The following is a 15,867-nucleotide window of genomic DNA, read 5'->3' as shown; positions in this document are numbered from 1 at the left end:
AAAGATGTTTCGGTCTGGTAATTTAGAGGTAATTTGGAGAAAAAGGATTTGCTATCCGTCTTTCTCTAATTCGAAACGTTCGATCCAAATTTTTCGCAGCCGTTAATTATAAAATGAACGTTATATAGGTAGAACGTTACATACCTACTTGGAAACGCGGTGAATCTCTTTCTCTCTTCGATCGTTTCGATATAGAAGATAGAGATATACTTTGATCAGTTTAACATTTGCTCGCTGTTCCGCTTATCATTTCTAACGAAATAAAAGAGCCGTTGAAAAATTCATTTCTAGAGAATATAGAGATATTTCTTGATCGTTGCTTCGACGATCGAACATAATTTACTTTCGTTGATTGTTCGTTCTTCGCGAAAATAGTCGATTCTCGGAGGATTCGATACGCTCGACTATAGAGTTCAATTTCGGAAGATCTGGACATTTAGCTCGTCGGTTGGAACATTTTGACCAATCGCTCGGCGAAAACTTGAATCGAGTCCACTTTCCGGTTTCCTCGAAAATACCATACGTTGTACGATTAACTTTCCATCGATAAGTGGAACGGTGTAACCATTAGCATACTCGGACCATCTTTTTTTACCTTCGCATCCTTTCCTCCATGTCACTTTCACAACGGGCGACAGAATTTCGCGCAACACCGTCCTACCGTGGTGTGCGTTCGGCACCGCGTCGTCTGGCATTCGTACGGGGTTTCGTTCGGTGCGTGTGCCGCTACAGTGCATCGTGGCTATAACGGTACCTCGTTACGTCATGTGCTCGCACCTGTCACGCCTCGGTCGAACAAAGGGTTGCACCACCGGTCTCGCCGCCGTCGCTAATAATAATAACCAAGCGAGAAAAAAACACGGGCCGAGGAGGAAGCCGCGTTGCTATTCGATATCTGATTTCCGTGACGAGGAAACTGGGACTTCTGCCTTCTCGTTTCCTTCGTGTCAGCGACGTATTCGGAGCACTGCGACGCGCGATGCCCAGGGCGACGCTCCGTCTCCGGACCTTCATCGCTTTACATTCCCATTGTCCGCACAATTTTCGCATATCTTTATACTTTATACTTTATTATACGAATCTTTATCGAATCGCAACTTTTATGTTAAATATCGCGCGTTGCGAGTGCGATTAGCCTGAGCGTTATGTTATCATATATATATATATATAGGTCGATTCAAGATGCATCTGGCGACGTAGAAACCTTGACGCGACGCCTGACGAATTTCTGATTTACCAACGGTCGCAAGAAATCATTTCGTAAAGGTAATTCGTAAAGGAAGGAACTTCCTTGCTATAGAATTGCTTATACAGAAACATTTTTGAAACGCGTCAGATCGCGTCAATTGAAAAGCAGCCGTTGTTACAATCTTGATTACGTTAGAATATTTTCTGAAAGCTTCGCGATCGCTTCCGTACGTCAATTTTGCAACACTTTGCCGCTCTTTCTGGCGATATAGCTCGCTGTCGTAATTCCGATCTCCAAGATCCGCTATCGTTCTACTCGATCGATGATTTTCTATCTACGATCGAATCTTTAGCCGCGTTATCGTCCTCGAGGAAATAATTCGCGATTAACTGACAGAAACGGAACGGATTCTTCGGTGTTTTTGAAATGTAGGTCGGTTTGCGACGGCCGTTGATGGAAAGAAAAAACGGTACGTTAAGATTTAACGACCAACGATGATAAATTCACAAAGATATCTCTGGGATCTGTTTGCAAGATGCAAGGCGAAATCGGTCGATCGACGAAAACGAGGGTAGAGGAGGCGCGTGACGGAACGTGGTTTGCTGAAATAATTGTGTAACGCGGTTTCTCCGATCAACGATTACTCTTGGCCGCGTACTTCGATCCGACTGCACGCGCCTTTTAATACGCCGTCTGTCGATCTGCAACGATTTCAAGGACGAACTGTTTATTCGGATCGTTGCTAATGGTTCGCGAGCTCGATCCCATTCGGTGTCATTTTCTCCGGTGTCTACGCATCGTATTTAGGACGTGAGACATAAACGACACATTCACGACACGCGTGCGTTCTCTCTCTTCCCCTCACACCCCCCCTCCCCCTCTTCGTTTCTCCGGATAAAAGATGCGCGAATCACCGGCACACGGTAATCGGAGAAAAGCTACTTGCAAAAAATCTATTCTCGTTGCGGAAGAGAAGTCGATTCATTGTATTCGAAAGGACGATTTCCCCGATTTTTTTGCCGCTAACAGACTCTCGAATAGTTCACACGTTTGTTCAAACAAAACGGCTAACCTTTTTAACCGGATCTTGGAAAAAATTGCAGGAAGTTCGTGAAATTCTTATCACGTTCGTTAGTCTCTTTGTTGTAGAAATTGTTGGAAGCGATTAAACAGTTTTGCCAACTTGCTTCATTTCATTATTCGTTTGTTCTTTAGGATGCGATTCCGCGAGAATACGCGAGAATCCGTGAGACGATGATTGTCCATCTTTCGCTGAAAAAAGTGATCAAGTCTGAAAACATATGTCCTCGTACGAAGAAAACCCGCTACTTTTGATAAAACGTTTGCTCGTTTGATCGATAAATTCGTAATCGATAATTTTCATTATGTCGGACAGTTTTTCGAACGGTAGCTTGTTCGACGTAGTTCTTAAACGATACGAATAATATTCGGAAGAGACACATCGCGCTCTCGTCGGAAACACGGAAGAATCAAACGGATCACGATAGTCGCTGATCAAATTTTCTAATTACCAAGCTTCTCCTTAAGTCTCGGAGCTGTTACGAGTTGTAATTAAATTCCGATCGTTTCGCAACTTATAACGAAATCTTATAATCGAGTGTTTGTTCTATCTTAGGTTGTCAAGTGGTTTGCTAGGTCGAAACTTTAATCGGAATCTTCCTACTCGAAAGAAGATGGTTATCTTGCTGGAGATCGGGCATACATTTAACGGCGGTAACTTTCGTAAATTTAGAGCGGCTCGTTAAAATAATATAACCGGCGGTACACGTGGTAGATACGTCGGGCAGAGATGGTAAACAGAGAGCAGAGATGCTGAGACGAAATGGGTCGAGATTTCGGTACGTGTCTACGTATGTAAATTTAAAATACGCGCAAAGACAGTCCCGCTGCAAACAGGTGGCCCTGTCTCCGTCGCTAACCAGGTAAAGATTTAGGTATCCGGAACGAAATTCTAGGATACCGCCTGCCTAAATTCACGATTTTCGATCAGCGCCGGCCTACACCGGCGCCAAGCCGAAAGATTAATTTTTGGGGCCGCTTTCTCCTATTAGTTCACCTTTCTACCGGATCCCGATTCCAGTTTGCATCTGTGTTTGTCTCGCGCGTCTTCGCATAGCTCTCGTTCTTATACCGACATCGATATCGCATATGGAAAGATATCGATGCCGAGTTACGTAATACGAGAATATTTGTACGCTTGCTATAAAGAACTTTTAAAATTCTATCGCATATATATATTATATAAAATGCTTTTGAAATTTCATTACCAGTAACGAAACGAAACGAAACGAAACAGTTAGAGAGGCGGGAAGACGAAATTCTTGACAAAGATACGATCGCGATATCCGATCGAAATAGCGATCCATGGACTTTTAAAAAGATCCAAATTTGCGTTTCGTACGATTCGAATCGTTGTAACGATTTTGTCGAATAGGAGGGATACTTTTGCGCGTATAAAGAGAAGCCGTGGTTATAAAGAGCGAAGGAATTCAATCTGACCGAGTAAAATGGAGGAATGTAGATAAAAATAGAAGCAGAATATCGTGGTGTTCGTTAGGTAAAATCGCGCTATAGAACGATAATTTTTGGTTTTTTTTTTTACCAGCGCTGTTATAACGCGTTATAAAGTTCGTCGAGGAAAAATTTATAAAGCGTTCTTCTATTTTCTTTCATTTGGTATTTGTTTGCGTTCCGATACTTTCCTATCCGTAAGTTACTTCCATTATTCTCATCCAAGGCACGACTTGTATACTCTTCGAAGACGAATCACGAGCTCATCGAACGTTTCTACAGACAAAATATATGAAATATTAAAATACGTAGAATATTAAGGTAAATCGAGGATTTGTCGTGTTACAAAAGTGTCGTATGGTAAAAGGTTGTATCTCGGCTACGCTGAAACAATCCTCTCTATGAATCTTTTTATAAAAGAAATAATAAACGAATTATACATACAACGTTCGATGGAAAACTAATGGATATACTTTCTATTCAATTTTGGGATAACGGCGTTACTATCGTGATTGGCTTTTTGATCAATTTTTATGTTCCATTTGAATGCAAATACGCGGAATCGATTTCTTGCAGCGAAATTCGATATCCAATTTTTATAACAGCGTTATCGAATGGTATACGCCTCGCATTGTACGTTCGACGGTATTTAAGATATTTTCGTTCAACGTTTATCGTACTTTCGACAGGTGGTTAAATTTAATCGAAACGAAGACAATTCGTTTTATAAGAAGAGCTTAACAACGTTGTTTGGCAACGAAATTTTTCTATCGCTCGTCCGATACCGTAAATTTGATTAAAGCCCTTGGAACGCCACCTTCGATGCGATTTATTATTAAAGTATGGCGGTTGCGTTGCATTCACTCGCACTTTCACGTATTATCTATCGTTCAGCGTTATCCTTACGCACAACCACTACCATAAGCCACTTCCGAATGGTTTGAATCAGTAGCATGCGGGTGAGAAATGTGGGTCAGGCCGCTGCTCGCTTTTCTAGTCTGGTTCTTATCGGTCGCGGTGTTACGCAAATTCAGGTTTACAACGCGATTTCGAGAAGCGAAAAGGAAAGTGTGTCGAGCTTGACTTAAGGGCGATGTTTCGTTGTATCTTTCCGAGGGGTTTGCACGTTGACCGCTCGTCTCGCAAAAATCGGATCGATTCGTCTCGCGTTCCGTTTGCGCCGCCGAGTAACGTACCACGTTACAAACACAGCCAGTTTATCGACTTGGCGATCTCTCGTATCCGCGAAAGTGGAGCGTTTTATAATATGCACGGCTCCGTGTTACCATCTCCTGCCACGTTGTAATTAATAGATACACGATAATTATGCAAATTGCCCGCTTCTTGTTGCACGATACTACGGCGAATCCAGATGTACCGAAAACTTTGATATGTTTTAGAAACTTATTTACACCTTCGCGTTTAACCGTATTTGGAGCGATACCTTTCGTTTAGGAACCATTCGGTCTAAGAAATATTCGTAAATTTTCTTCTTTTTTTTTTCTCTATTTTTTCTCTATGTCTGACGTGCGACGCTTGTAATTCTCGAATTATTAAATACAGAGAGTTTCGTTCCGAGTTGCAAACGAAGGTAATCGTTGACGAAAATCTCAGTGACGGTGAACGAACGTGAAAAGTTGTCCGAAAGACGCAGTGTTCTATGACAAAATCTAATCGCTACAACATTTTTACACTTTGTCGTTATCGCTAATAATTGGATAAGTGCGTAACGTGGAAACGAAAAAATCGAAAAAGGCTAGTATTACCAAACTGTAATAGATGATCGTCAAAAGCTCCAGCAAGGTTATTTTTAACTTGAAATATTTTTAACCGACTGGATGCTTTTATTTATCGTTCCAAAGATTTATGTCGGCGATTTATCGTTCCCTTATTTTATAAATTTTATAAATTTCATTCATGATTGTATAATAAGTTTAAACGAAAAAGTAGCGTCAATTTTGTGTAATAAATCACGACTTTGTACATATAGAGATCGTTCGTGATAAAGACGTTAAAACTCGACGTCTTCGTTTTTCATCGAAACTTGTGTCGCACGTTTATACATTTTGGTCAACGGTGAAAGAATCGTAGAACGTTGAGACTTCGTCCCGTAGAAGGGTAATGCAGTCGCTGATTCGGATCTTTCTTCCGCCAGCGATTCATCGAAATCGCACCTAGTCGAACGTCCTTGTTTCGATGGTCGAGACATCTTTGTCGTGATCGATTCGTTGGTTCCGTGGCACGATTCGAGTCACGATCGGCGTACGTTTCACCTATGTGACGGATAACCGAAATATTTTTCAGAGATTTTTCTGTCTCGGTTTTTTGTCCATCGGGGAACCGACAGCGCGATATCGTCGCGGATAGTGGCTCGTCTGTATCGTTCGTCGTTCTATTACGTGTTCTCTGGTAAACGAGTTTCTTCGTAAAATAGCGCTTGGCGAGCGATGTCGCGTTACAAGATTCCAGGCACAATACGTTCGGCGAATGTTAAATTCGTTGAATCGAAACTTAAATAACATAGCTTAACGGATGTAATCGAAGCGTATGACATTGGCTAGAAAATGAGTGTTTAGAAAGCTCGATGGATAGATGGTAAAAAATGGTAAACACGAGGAAAATACGTTTACCGATTAATATCCGATTAATGTCCGATATACGTATCGAGAGAATTGTATTTATAGGACGATCCGACGGATGTGATCGATCGACGACAGAGATAAGTCAAATACGTACTTTCGATACTTTACGTTTCACGAAAGGAGGAAGGTGTTTCTGTAATTCCGTGAATTTAACGTTTTCCTCTTGAAGTGAAAATCTATAAGAAGAAAAAGAAGAAGAAAAAGGAAAAGGAAAAGAAAAAGAAAAGAGAAAAGTTCGCTCTTGCCGTTTCGTCGATTCACTTCGTCGAGCGTGGCGCTTTATTTACGATATCTCGCAGCGGGGTAACTCGAGCCAAAGAGAGCTCGTTAAAAGCGTCGAAACGTTGCCTCCGTTCGGAGAAGAACAACGACCACCGAAATAAACGCGGCTCTCTCCTCCCCATTGCCCGTTTAATGACTCTCGCGCCTCGCTCCGGGAATCTTTCACCTGTGCCCGAGCAACGTTGCACGCTCGAGCGGAGAGATAAAGGAGAAGGCGGTGGTGGAGAAGGTGGGAAGACGAGAAGAGAGACGGCGAACAAAGAGGGAAAGAGAAATTGTATATAGGGGGGGAAATAGAGAGAAAGACGGAGGAGCGACGGTGAAAGAAAGAGAGAAGGACGCGAAAAGAGGAAAAAGAAGGAATGGAAACGGTGGCAGAGAGCGGCGTTTTGCGGTAGGGTAGGGGAGTAGCAGCGAGCGAGGACGGTGGGCCTGTTTGGGACTTTGCTTACGTAGAAGGCGGAAGAAGCCGGAGGAGGGGTGAGTGTACAGCGCGGACGATCGAGATCGTGAGTAGGTCACTGGGACGTGGCTCGTGGCGGAGACGAGCGTGGCTCGCACCTTCAGTCAGTCCCCGTCGGCCAAGGTAACCACCTCTGGGACCGTGCAGTCGCGTCAGAGACAGAGCCACAAGTTCCTTTTTTCTTTAAACGGGAAAAGGAGGCACGCTCGCGCACTCGGCCCCGATGACGAACGACCGACGAGCGTGAATTATCACTCGGGGTTATCGCTTCGTGTGTACCCCTTGGAAGGCGTGCTTCGACCGGGGGGTTGACAAAGGGATCACGCGCAACCACGCCAGCTTCTTTCCAAAGGACATCGGTGGATCTCGAACGCGATAGACCATAGACCAGTGTCTCTCTGCGAAGAAACGAAGGATTCGAGAGAGAGAGGTGCTTCGATCGATTTTTTTCTCTTTCGATTCGTTCTTGTCCTGGCTGTTCATCGAGCGAATCGTTTTTCTTCTTGTCCGCAGGGGAAAGAACGCAGATATTTGTCCGGTATTTTTCTCTCATCTTTTCCTCGCGCGCTTCGCCACCCGTCCTACTCTTCCACTCGAAGTTTTCGGTACTTTTTGATCGCACGGACTCGCGATCCTCGTTCCCTTTGATCTCGCTTCCCATTCGAAGTACAAGTTTTCTTGTTTTCTCGCGTTCCGTCTTTGAACTCTTTCCCTTGTCTCCGCGCTACCCACGGAATTTAATTTTTCTCCTATTTTTTTCTCCCTCTTCTTTCTCTCCTCCCCCTTTAAACTTCATTTCCTCGCCAATTCCGACAGAGATAAAGCGGACTTTAAATCTCGCGGAATTGAATTTCCCGACGATTCAGGGCTGCGACTTTTTCTTTGACCGCGTCATCCCGAACGAGCTTTTAATTAAGAAGCTCGGCTTTCGTAGAGTGCGGTTTAGATGCTCGTTGCGCAACGTCCTTTGTTTAAACTCCGGACAGTAAACGTGCTACTTGTGCACCCGACTGACGATAAATGCCACGAATCTCTTTTATCCGGTATATTTCCGATCCTCTCGCGTTCGGTGCTCGCATTCCACTTGCACGAACACGGGGTGGCAACAATGTCGTTCGTTAGAAAGAAACGACAAATAATCTAGATGCTCCGAATCGTGATAGAGTGAATCGACGTAAGCGTGTACGAATCGAAGTATCGCGTGACCTACGTAAGATCCGAGCGTTCGATCGATCAACGATCGATTCGAATCAGCTGTTTAACCGTGAACTCATTTATACCAGCCTTTGTTTTGCTTTTTATTGCAGAGAGGACACTCGCATGATGGAGAGGACGTGGCGGAGTATACGGAAATCGACTTTAATCTTGTTGCTGCCTTTGCTTTTAGCTGTGAGTACGATTTACGATTTATTCGACGATTAAATACGACGCGATTTCGCGTATAAACCGTAATGGTAACAAGTAAACAGAATTTGGCGACGTGGCCCGCGTCTTTCTCGTTACGATAGGTTAAATTGTCTTTGTAATCCGCGCGAAACGTTAGAGTTATTAATTTTTACGATCACACGAAGAAGACTGTTGTCCTTATCGGAAATTAAGATGTCGATCCTCGTCAAAATTTGACAGATACAAGTAAGAGATGACGAAGTTAGCCTATTTTGGATAAGCTAGTTCTCGAAAAACGTTGTTTCGAGAAAACGCTTACGCAGGAAACCGACGATCCTTCGACGCTTAATCGAATCATACTCCGAGGCGACAACCGTCCTCGACATTATCATCGTCGATTTCGCGTCTTAACGATCAAATGCTCGTTCGTAAGCGCAGGTTACATCGTTACGCGAACGATCGATTCGTGCGTTACTACGATCGGTATTGCTACTTGTCAACCTTTAATTTACCGTCGAACGAACGAGATCGGCATCGCGGTTGGCGACTATCCCCTCGTTTAGAACGGACGCGATGTCGCAAAGACGATGCCGAGCGTCGGTCACGCTGCGCGATTCGGCTGTACATGCTCTTTAATCGTGCAATGCGCACGGGCGTACGATTCCGCTAGGATATCGCAACTGTCGCGTATTGCGATCTCGCGTCGGTGACGCTGTGCGATTTACTCGTAGTCGATCCCGCTACGACATCGATACGCTAAACGTGCGATATCGCGCGTCATTTTCCAAATCGCAAAACGATCCTTTTCAAGCGTCGACGTCATGCCGGAAAGAAGCGCGGTGAATTCTCTCGAAATTTAGGATGTATCGCGCGATACGTAGCACGCGATTGCGCGTTTCCTTCGTCGAACTCGCGGTTAACTACCCTCCGGCCGACAACGATTTCATATTTCTCCGTACAGAGTCGCGAAAAAAATGTATATCTCGTACAAGTTTGTCGTAACGTAAAAGGACTCGGCGATCTATTCGTAAGGATCGCGCGATAATAACGTGGCTGAAACGCGATTTCGGTGTCGCCGCGAGTGCAGGATTAAAGATTCAGATCGGGCCGTTAACGATTTCCATCACCGTTAAAAAACGCGTTAAAAAAAACGCGTTAAAATAAGCGTTAAAAAACACGCAGTGTCCTTCGGATAGAATGAAAAAAAAGCGATCGTGTTTGATCTATGCCTAAACGTTCGCTGGTTGGACCGCTATTCGCGGGACGCGCGGATGCTGGCCGAGAAACAACGCGACGTTGACGCTTAAGGGGAATCAAGGTTGCCGCGGGCTCTTCTCGCGCTACGTATCGTCGTCGTTCGGTGCTGATCGTTTCGAGGTAAAAGCCTGAATGGAAGCGGTTACCACTTTGAACAGTCTGGAACAGTTGAGTACGAGTGTGCCACGCGCGACTTAAATATCTTGACACTAAAACTGCCCCCATCTTTCATCTTTAGTATACATCTTAATATGTACATAGTGGAATCAGGGTTAAAGCGATATAACGGAAACAAATAAATATAGGCGATTATAACTGCGGATATTTACGTAAATTCATATTTTTATGGAATCTAGGCGGACAATAAAATCGTGTTTCGCTTAGAAAATAGCGTATTTATGAATATTATGCGCATCCCGTGCATTTTTATGCTTGAACATTTCCCATAAATGCATAAAAATCGGTCTGTACTTTTATCTTTTAAAGTAAATATCAATGTTACAAAATACGTTTGTACGGTTTTCATAATTGCAAAGAGAAAAGATCGGATACTAGTTATATTTACTGGCTTGTCGGTTCTATAACTTATACGGACTAAACTCGATCCAACTGGAATTGATTTTGATCGACAGGTGATACGAAACGGGCTTATCGGAAATATTCTTTATAGAATCTTCGATATCGAAAGAACGAAAGGTCGTACGAAATATTAATTATTTCAAATTAATCGATATTTTCTTCGACAACGATTGTCAACGATTCTTCGATTAAACGATTCTTAACATATATTTGGTAAGTGTTCTAGGACTTTTGCGTAAGTAAACGAAGTTTTACGCGCATAAATTTCATGCAATTTCTTAGCAAAAATTATTTCGATTAACGAACAGAAAGGTAACGACGCGTCGTACAAAGCATATGTACGTTAATAAGAAATTTTTCTTTAAAACGAATGAAAGATAATTATTGTAGAAATAAAACATTACGAATAGGTAAATAGGTTCTCTGAATAACGAATAAACGAATAAACGAATAAACGAATAACGCTGCGATCAAATGATGTCTCACGTGTTGAGCTATTTACAGGAATTACAGGTGCGCGATTTTAAACAAATGGAGCCGAAGCAATAAATTCGTTTGAAACGCTTTCTGTCCAGTTAGGCTGACTCATTGAATTCAAAAGTCAATCTAGTTAGCCGTGTCGTATGTATGGAGATTTGGAGGAAAGTTCGACGAGTTTTATCGGTTTTATTGTTTAATCCGAATGCCAATCGATATTTCACGGATGCGCGTATCTTTTCAGTTGCTGCGTGAAAAACCGCAAAGGGTGGAATAAAAGGGTACGCGTGGTCTACGCATCGTGTTTGCATATTGCGCTACTGTAAGCGGATTATAACCTAGGAACGTTGGCTCTGCGCGTAGATCCATGTCATTTTTCCACGTTCCTATAATTATGTTCGGATAAATGCAATCAATTCGTCCAAGTGTATGTAATATTTTGCCGAATAAACATTTAAATTTGCGTTAATCGGACAAAATGTATTCGTCGGTCGATGCGAATTAACGAGAGCTTCCAATCATGATGTTGAATCTCATTGATACAAATGTTTTTAACGAAAACGGATAAAAGATATTCCGAGTAAGCAATTAGCGAGACTTATCGTCATTAATTTCGTTCCATTCGTTCGATGGATATTTCATTTCGCTTTGTTATTTGCTTGTTAAAAATGTAGCCGCTGGCAGGACGAGCAGTGGGATTAAAGGGAAGCTTTTGTTAGGAATAAATTGCATTCTACGTAATTAATAAATTTATTTTTCTAACAGTTGCAAATTGATTTGATACTAGTTTGTGCGGTAACGTTTAACGGAAGCATAACATTATATGAAACCGATATCATTTGTTTCATTCTATTTTAATATAAAGTTTCCGACTCGAAGCTACGATTTTTATCGGTCGTTTTTGTCTGTCGTTAAGCGCCATGCGACACATCGTAGGAATAATAAGCGACTATCGCGTGTAAAGTAACGTAAATAATTGGCGGAACGGAAGATCAAAAAGCAGCTCTATATATCACGATCGAGTAAGTTGATAAGCACTTTGAAAGCGCCAAGCTCGAAACGTTCCTTACAGTCTCGTTTATTACAGAAAACGTTACTCGATCGACGATGGAATCGTACAGACATTTTAATACGAATCGCAACGAAAAAGATCTATCTTTGCACGGATTACAAATGTAAACTTCCGATGTGAAATACTCGGTACACGGTAAATGAGACTTTTATGCGAGTTCTAGGCCTTTGGTTATTTCCGTAAAAAGATACGAATTTGCATAAAGACGCGACGATCTAGTTGTAGGTAACGATAGTAAAACGTTGCGTTCGTTGGAAAGAAATAAAATTCAAATACATTGATTTAACAGATTTTCGTACGATCCGAACGATAACGAAAAACGTTATAAATAATAATTTGCAATTTTATTCTAATCTTAGAATAATTAGATGCATAGTGAACGTGCAATTTTACAAATGACAATGGGGCTATCTCTGTTAGCTCGTCTCGCGTAATTTTCACAAATTGATCCGATGAAATTTTACGAGTAAATGTTAAAAGTTCTGAAGATTATGTAATTCGAAAGAAGAACTAGCGACGCTCGGAAACGCGAGAGGAAGGAAGGAAGGAACTAAAACGGCTAGGTGCAGTAGTTAGCTGTTTGCAGGTACGTACACGATGTACCCGCGGACACTACTACGGTGTAGTCAATGTTAACTATACGGTCGAGCAGCCGAAGCGAAGATAGTAGGTCGTCGCGCCGGACGCGATGCCCTCTTTCGACTATACTCTCTAGACGATGCTCCTTCTTCCTCGCTCGTTCTTCGCCGTGTTCCCTCGATCTCTGTTTTACCTCCCCCCTTTTCCCCTTTCCCTCTTTCCCTCTTTTCCTCTTTCCCTCTTTCCCTCTTTCCCTCTTTCCCTCTTTCTCTATCAAGAGGAACGATTCGCGAGACGATACGTAGCAGGTCAGACTCTAGTCGAGTTCCAGCCGAGGATCGACTTCTTTTCCATTGGCAGCTTTCTTTCCTGAGAAATGTCTCGCTCTGTCCTCGTGTCGTCTCGTTTTCGACTCGTCTTGTCTCATCTCGTCTCGTCTTCTATTCGTCTCGTCTCGTCTTCAACGCGTCTCGTCTCGTCTCGCTTCGACTGTTGTACGCCTTTTAACGCGAAACTATCGCGGACGTCTTGTTCGATTGCCTCGCAACGGTAGCTTCTTTCCTATCGTCGAAAAAATTCGAACGGAGACGTTGTTCGTGTCTTTTGTCAAGTATTTGGAAAGATGGTCGTTTGCGCTAAACGAGAAACGAAATTTGGATAGTTGTCGTGGCAGGTACGATCAAGGTGAAGTCAAGTTTACGACATATGTGTCGCTCGCATGCAAAAATAGTTACGTAACCCGATTTTTAAGATTTTTCTAAATATCGGCGACAATAGGAGGTACGTTCGCGGCACGCGAGTTTCTTCTAATACGTGTTAAAGTTCAGGGACGATGTTTCATCGTATTTACGTTGTTGAAAGTTTGCTTTGCCAGACGCAAGCCGTGCTGCCTATTCCGGGCGAGTTGATTCGAGCTTCTTTGTTAAAATCTGAATCTGTTCAGCTTCTAAAATCAGCTTCTGAATTCTAAAAGAATCTGTTCAGCTTCGATGTTTCTGCTCCTTTCATTACGCGGATGAGGCGATGGAATTAACTCTTGCTCGCTTCTCTCGTTAAGTTTGTCGAAGTTAGTTTGTTCCAAATTAGCCCTTAATCCCAATTACATATTTTTCATACATTTCATAAATTTGTTTTTTCATTAACAATTAATTAACATCTTGCAATTAAATATATTGCATTTTATAATTAAATGCCACGTAATACGGTATAAATTATCAAATTAGCGCTTCAAATATTAGAAAATATTTCCAAGTGTAAAAAATAAGTATGCAGGATACTTTAGCTAGATAGGGCGGTATAACGAATAATTTCGTTTTGCAACGTTGCTGGTAAAGAATCGAGAGAGAATCCTTCCTCGAAGTACATAATTGGCTTGAAATTAAACATTTTTAATTACAAGTACACCTTATGGCTGCTCATTTGTTACGAAATCTTTTCTCGCGATGACTAGATTTACATTTGGTATAAAACGATTTTATTACGTTGCTGCTAAACGGTTTAAACGAATACTGTTGTATTTGAAATAAAGTTGCCGATGCGATCGTAATTGAACAGTTATACGAAGGCTGCGTATTACGGTTGGAAGATTAAAAAAACTACGTGAATTATTGTTCGCAAAACACACGCGCGTATTATAACGTTACACGTTTCGTCCAAAGTGAAAAATTCGCGTTGCATCCATCGTGTTCACGTATATTTCGGAGCCGACGTTAAACCACCTGCATCCTTACCCGTAAAATATCATCGAACGGTACGTCGCGTCCTTTAAATTACTCGATGAGGTTGGCGCAATGAAACACGCTTAAAATCTGATTCGCGACGACGAGCTGCGCGAGACGCGTCGCGGGCGAAATTACATTGGACCGAAATATGTTGCAGAATTAATGTAAACGGCAAACAGTCGGCGTACAATGCAAAGGGCGTGCATGGGCCGCAGTTTCATTTAACCAGCCTGATACGGCAGTCTCGTAGAGAAAAAATGTCTTTCCACGATGGTTTATGGAAAAATTACAAAAAGCCAATTTGCGGGCCAGCGTGCTCCGAAGATCGCTCGTTGTTGGTTCTTTGGTAGGACCGAAGGCTGCACGGCTGACGACCAGTCGCGACCAACGCACGAAACTAACCTATCTCGCTAATAATTCGTCGTAGAAACGGGGGATCCCGGCTTCTGGAAATTAGCGGCTGCGGTTCACCAAACTGGCATTTATCTTAGCGTCTAACGCGTTTAATTGCATTCCTTGCCGGTAGCTCGTGCCGTCCCAAGCACAGAAATGAAACCGAAGGCTCGCACGTGCGTTTATAAATAAAAAATATCGCTCTAGTTTTTATCGCTCTAACATGGAATAAAAATCGCCGTGCTCGCTATTAACGTTTCAACGATTATGATCTGACATATATTATATATAGCATGTATATGTATATCGCGAAACAAGTGGACATGCGCTTAAACGCGTGTCCGGTGTAGCGATGTCTTTGAGTTTTATAATTACTTTGGCGACGTATTAATCGTTCATCCGTCTTTATAGAAATCGATCAAAGTGAATTTTGCGTGGATCCAACTAACGTTTGCTGTACGACTAACGAGGTAAAGATGCATAATGCATATACATCCGATGCGATGTTTTATTAAATTTGTAAACGTAACGTTGAAATGGTTTAACGCGTTGGTGTGGAAAGTATGGAGAGTATCTGGTCAGTGCCGTGTCGTCTCTGTCACAGAGGAAATATTTCAAATACGAAAGATAGAACCTGTGTCAAAGTGTTTTGGTTCTGGAGATCTGGAGATCGTTTAGTGGCAAAATAAAAAATTAATAAAAAATAAGCGCACGGAATAACAGAGAAATGGGTAAAAACTGGGCAAAGTAGTTACTTTGATTTCCACTAGTAACGTTACAAAGTTAATGGGTAACGAATTTGTTTTTTTCTTGTAGAGCAGATTGTTAGTTGTTATTCGATGCGTTTGTCACACTGTTTCACGTTGAATGGTTCAATTATACAAAGCAAATTGATCGCTACTATGGACAAATTGGAAATTTACAAAATTATACTTCTAATTGACGAGTCTGGAAATTAGTAATACGAATAGAGGCAGGAAAATGTACGTTGATATAGGAGGTACGACTACGTTGAAAGTGTTTTATGGTCGTGTAGTCGAAGAAGAGTGAAATCATTTAGTGCGACTTTCACAGCCGTTAGCGAACCGCTATTGATAAAGGCTGATGAATAGGGAAAAGAACACTGACGTTCTTCTTCTTTGTGGTCGTTTGAAACGTGTAATCTTGTGGGTGACCGCGAGCTGCGATACACCGTACCTGTTTCACGAACCTGCGCCTCCCTGGCTGCTGGCGTAATCGAACATCGTCCGCGTGATTCTTGGTCGCTTTAAACATCTTAATAGCGATGCCTAGCG

General features: G+C 42.3%; 1 protein-coding gene across 8 annotated transcripts in view; it reads left to right on the top strand.

Annotated features, from left to right (window-relative positions):
* The window catches only part of LOC132908648 (cuticlin-4), a 64,686-nt gene that overhangs the window by 35,979 nt on the left and 12,840 nt on the right, over positions 1-15,867 (top strand). For 7 of the 8 annotated variants that reach the window (XM_060962835.1, XM_060962837.1, XM_060962841.1 and 4 more), the window contains one exon: positions 8,416-8,497. In XM_060962835.1, coding sequence (XP_060818818.1) covers positions 8,416-8,497 — 82 coding nt within the window. Of the gene's footprint in view, positions 1-6,559; positions 7,539-8,415; positions 8,498-15,867 lie in introns of those variants that run through there. The other variant, XM_060962842.1, reaches the window with a different exon arrangement.

This window comes from Bombus pascuorum, chromosome 7 (genome assembly GCF_905332965.1).
Source record: "Bombus pascuorum chromosome 7, iyBomPasc1.1, whole genome shotgun sequence".
Classification (NCBI taxonomy): domain Eukaryota; kingdom Metazoa; phylum Arthropoda; class Insecta; order Hymenoptera; family Apidae; genus Bombus; species Bombus pascuorum.
The sequence above is the reverse complement of the archived record's forward strand: the minus strand, read 5'-3'. Positions and strand labels throughout refer to the sequence as shown.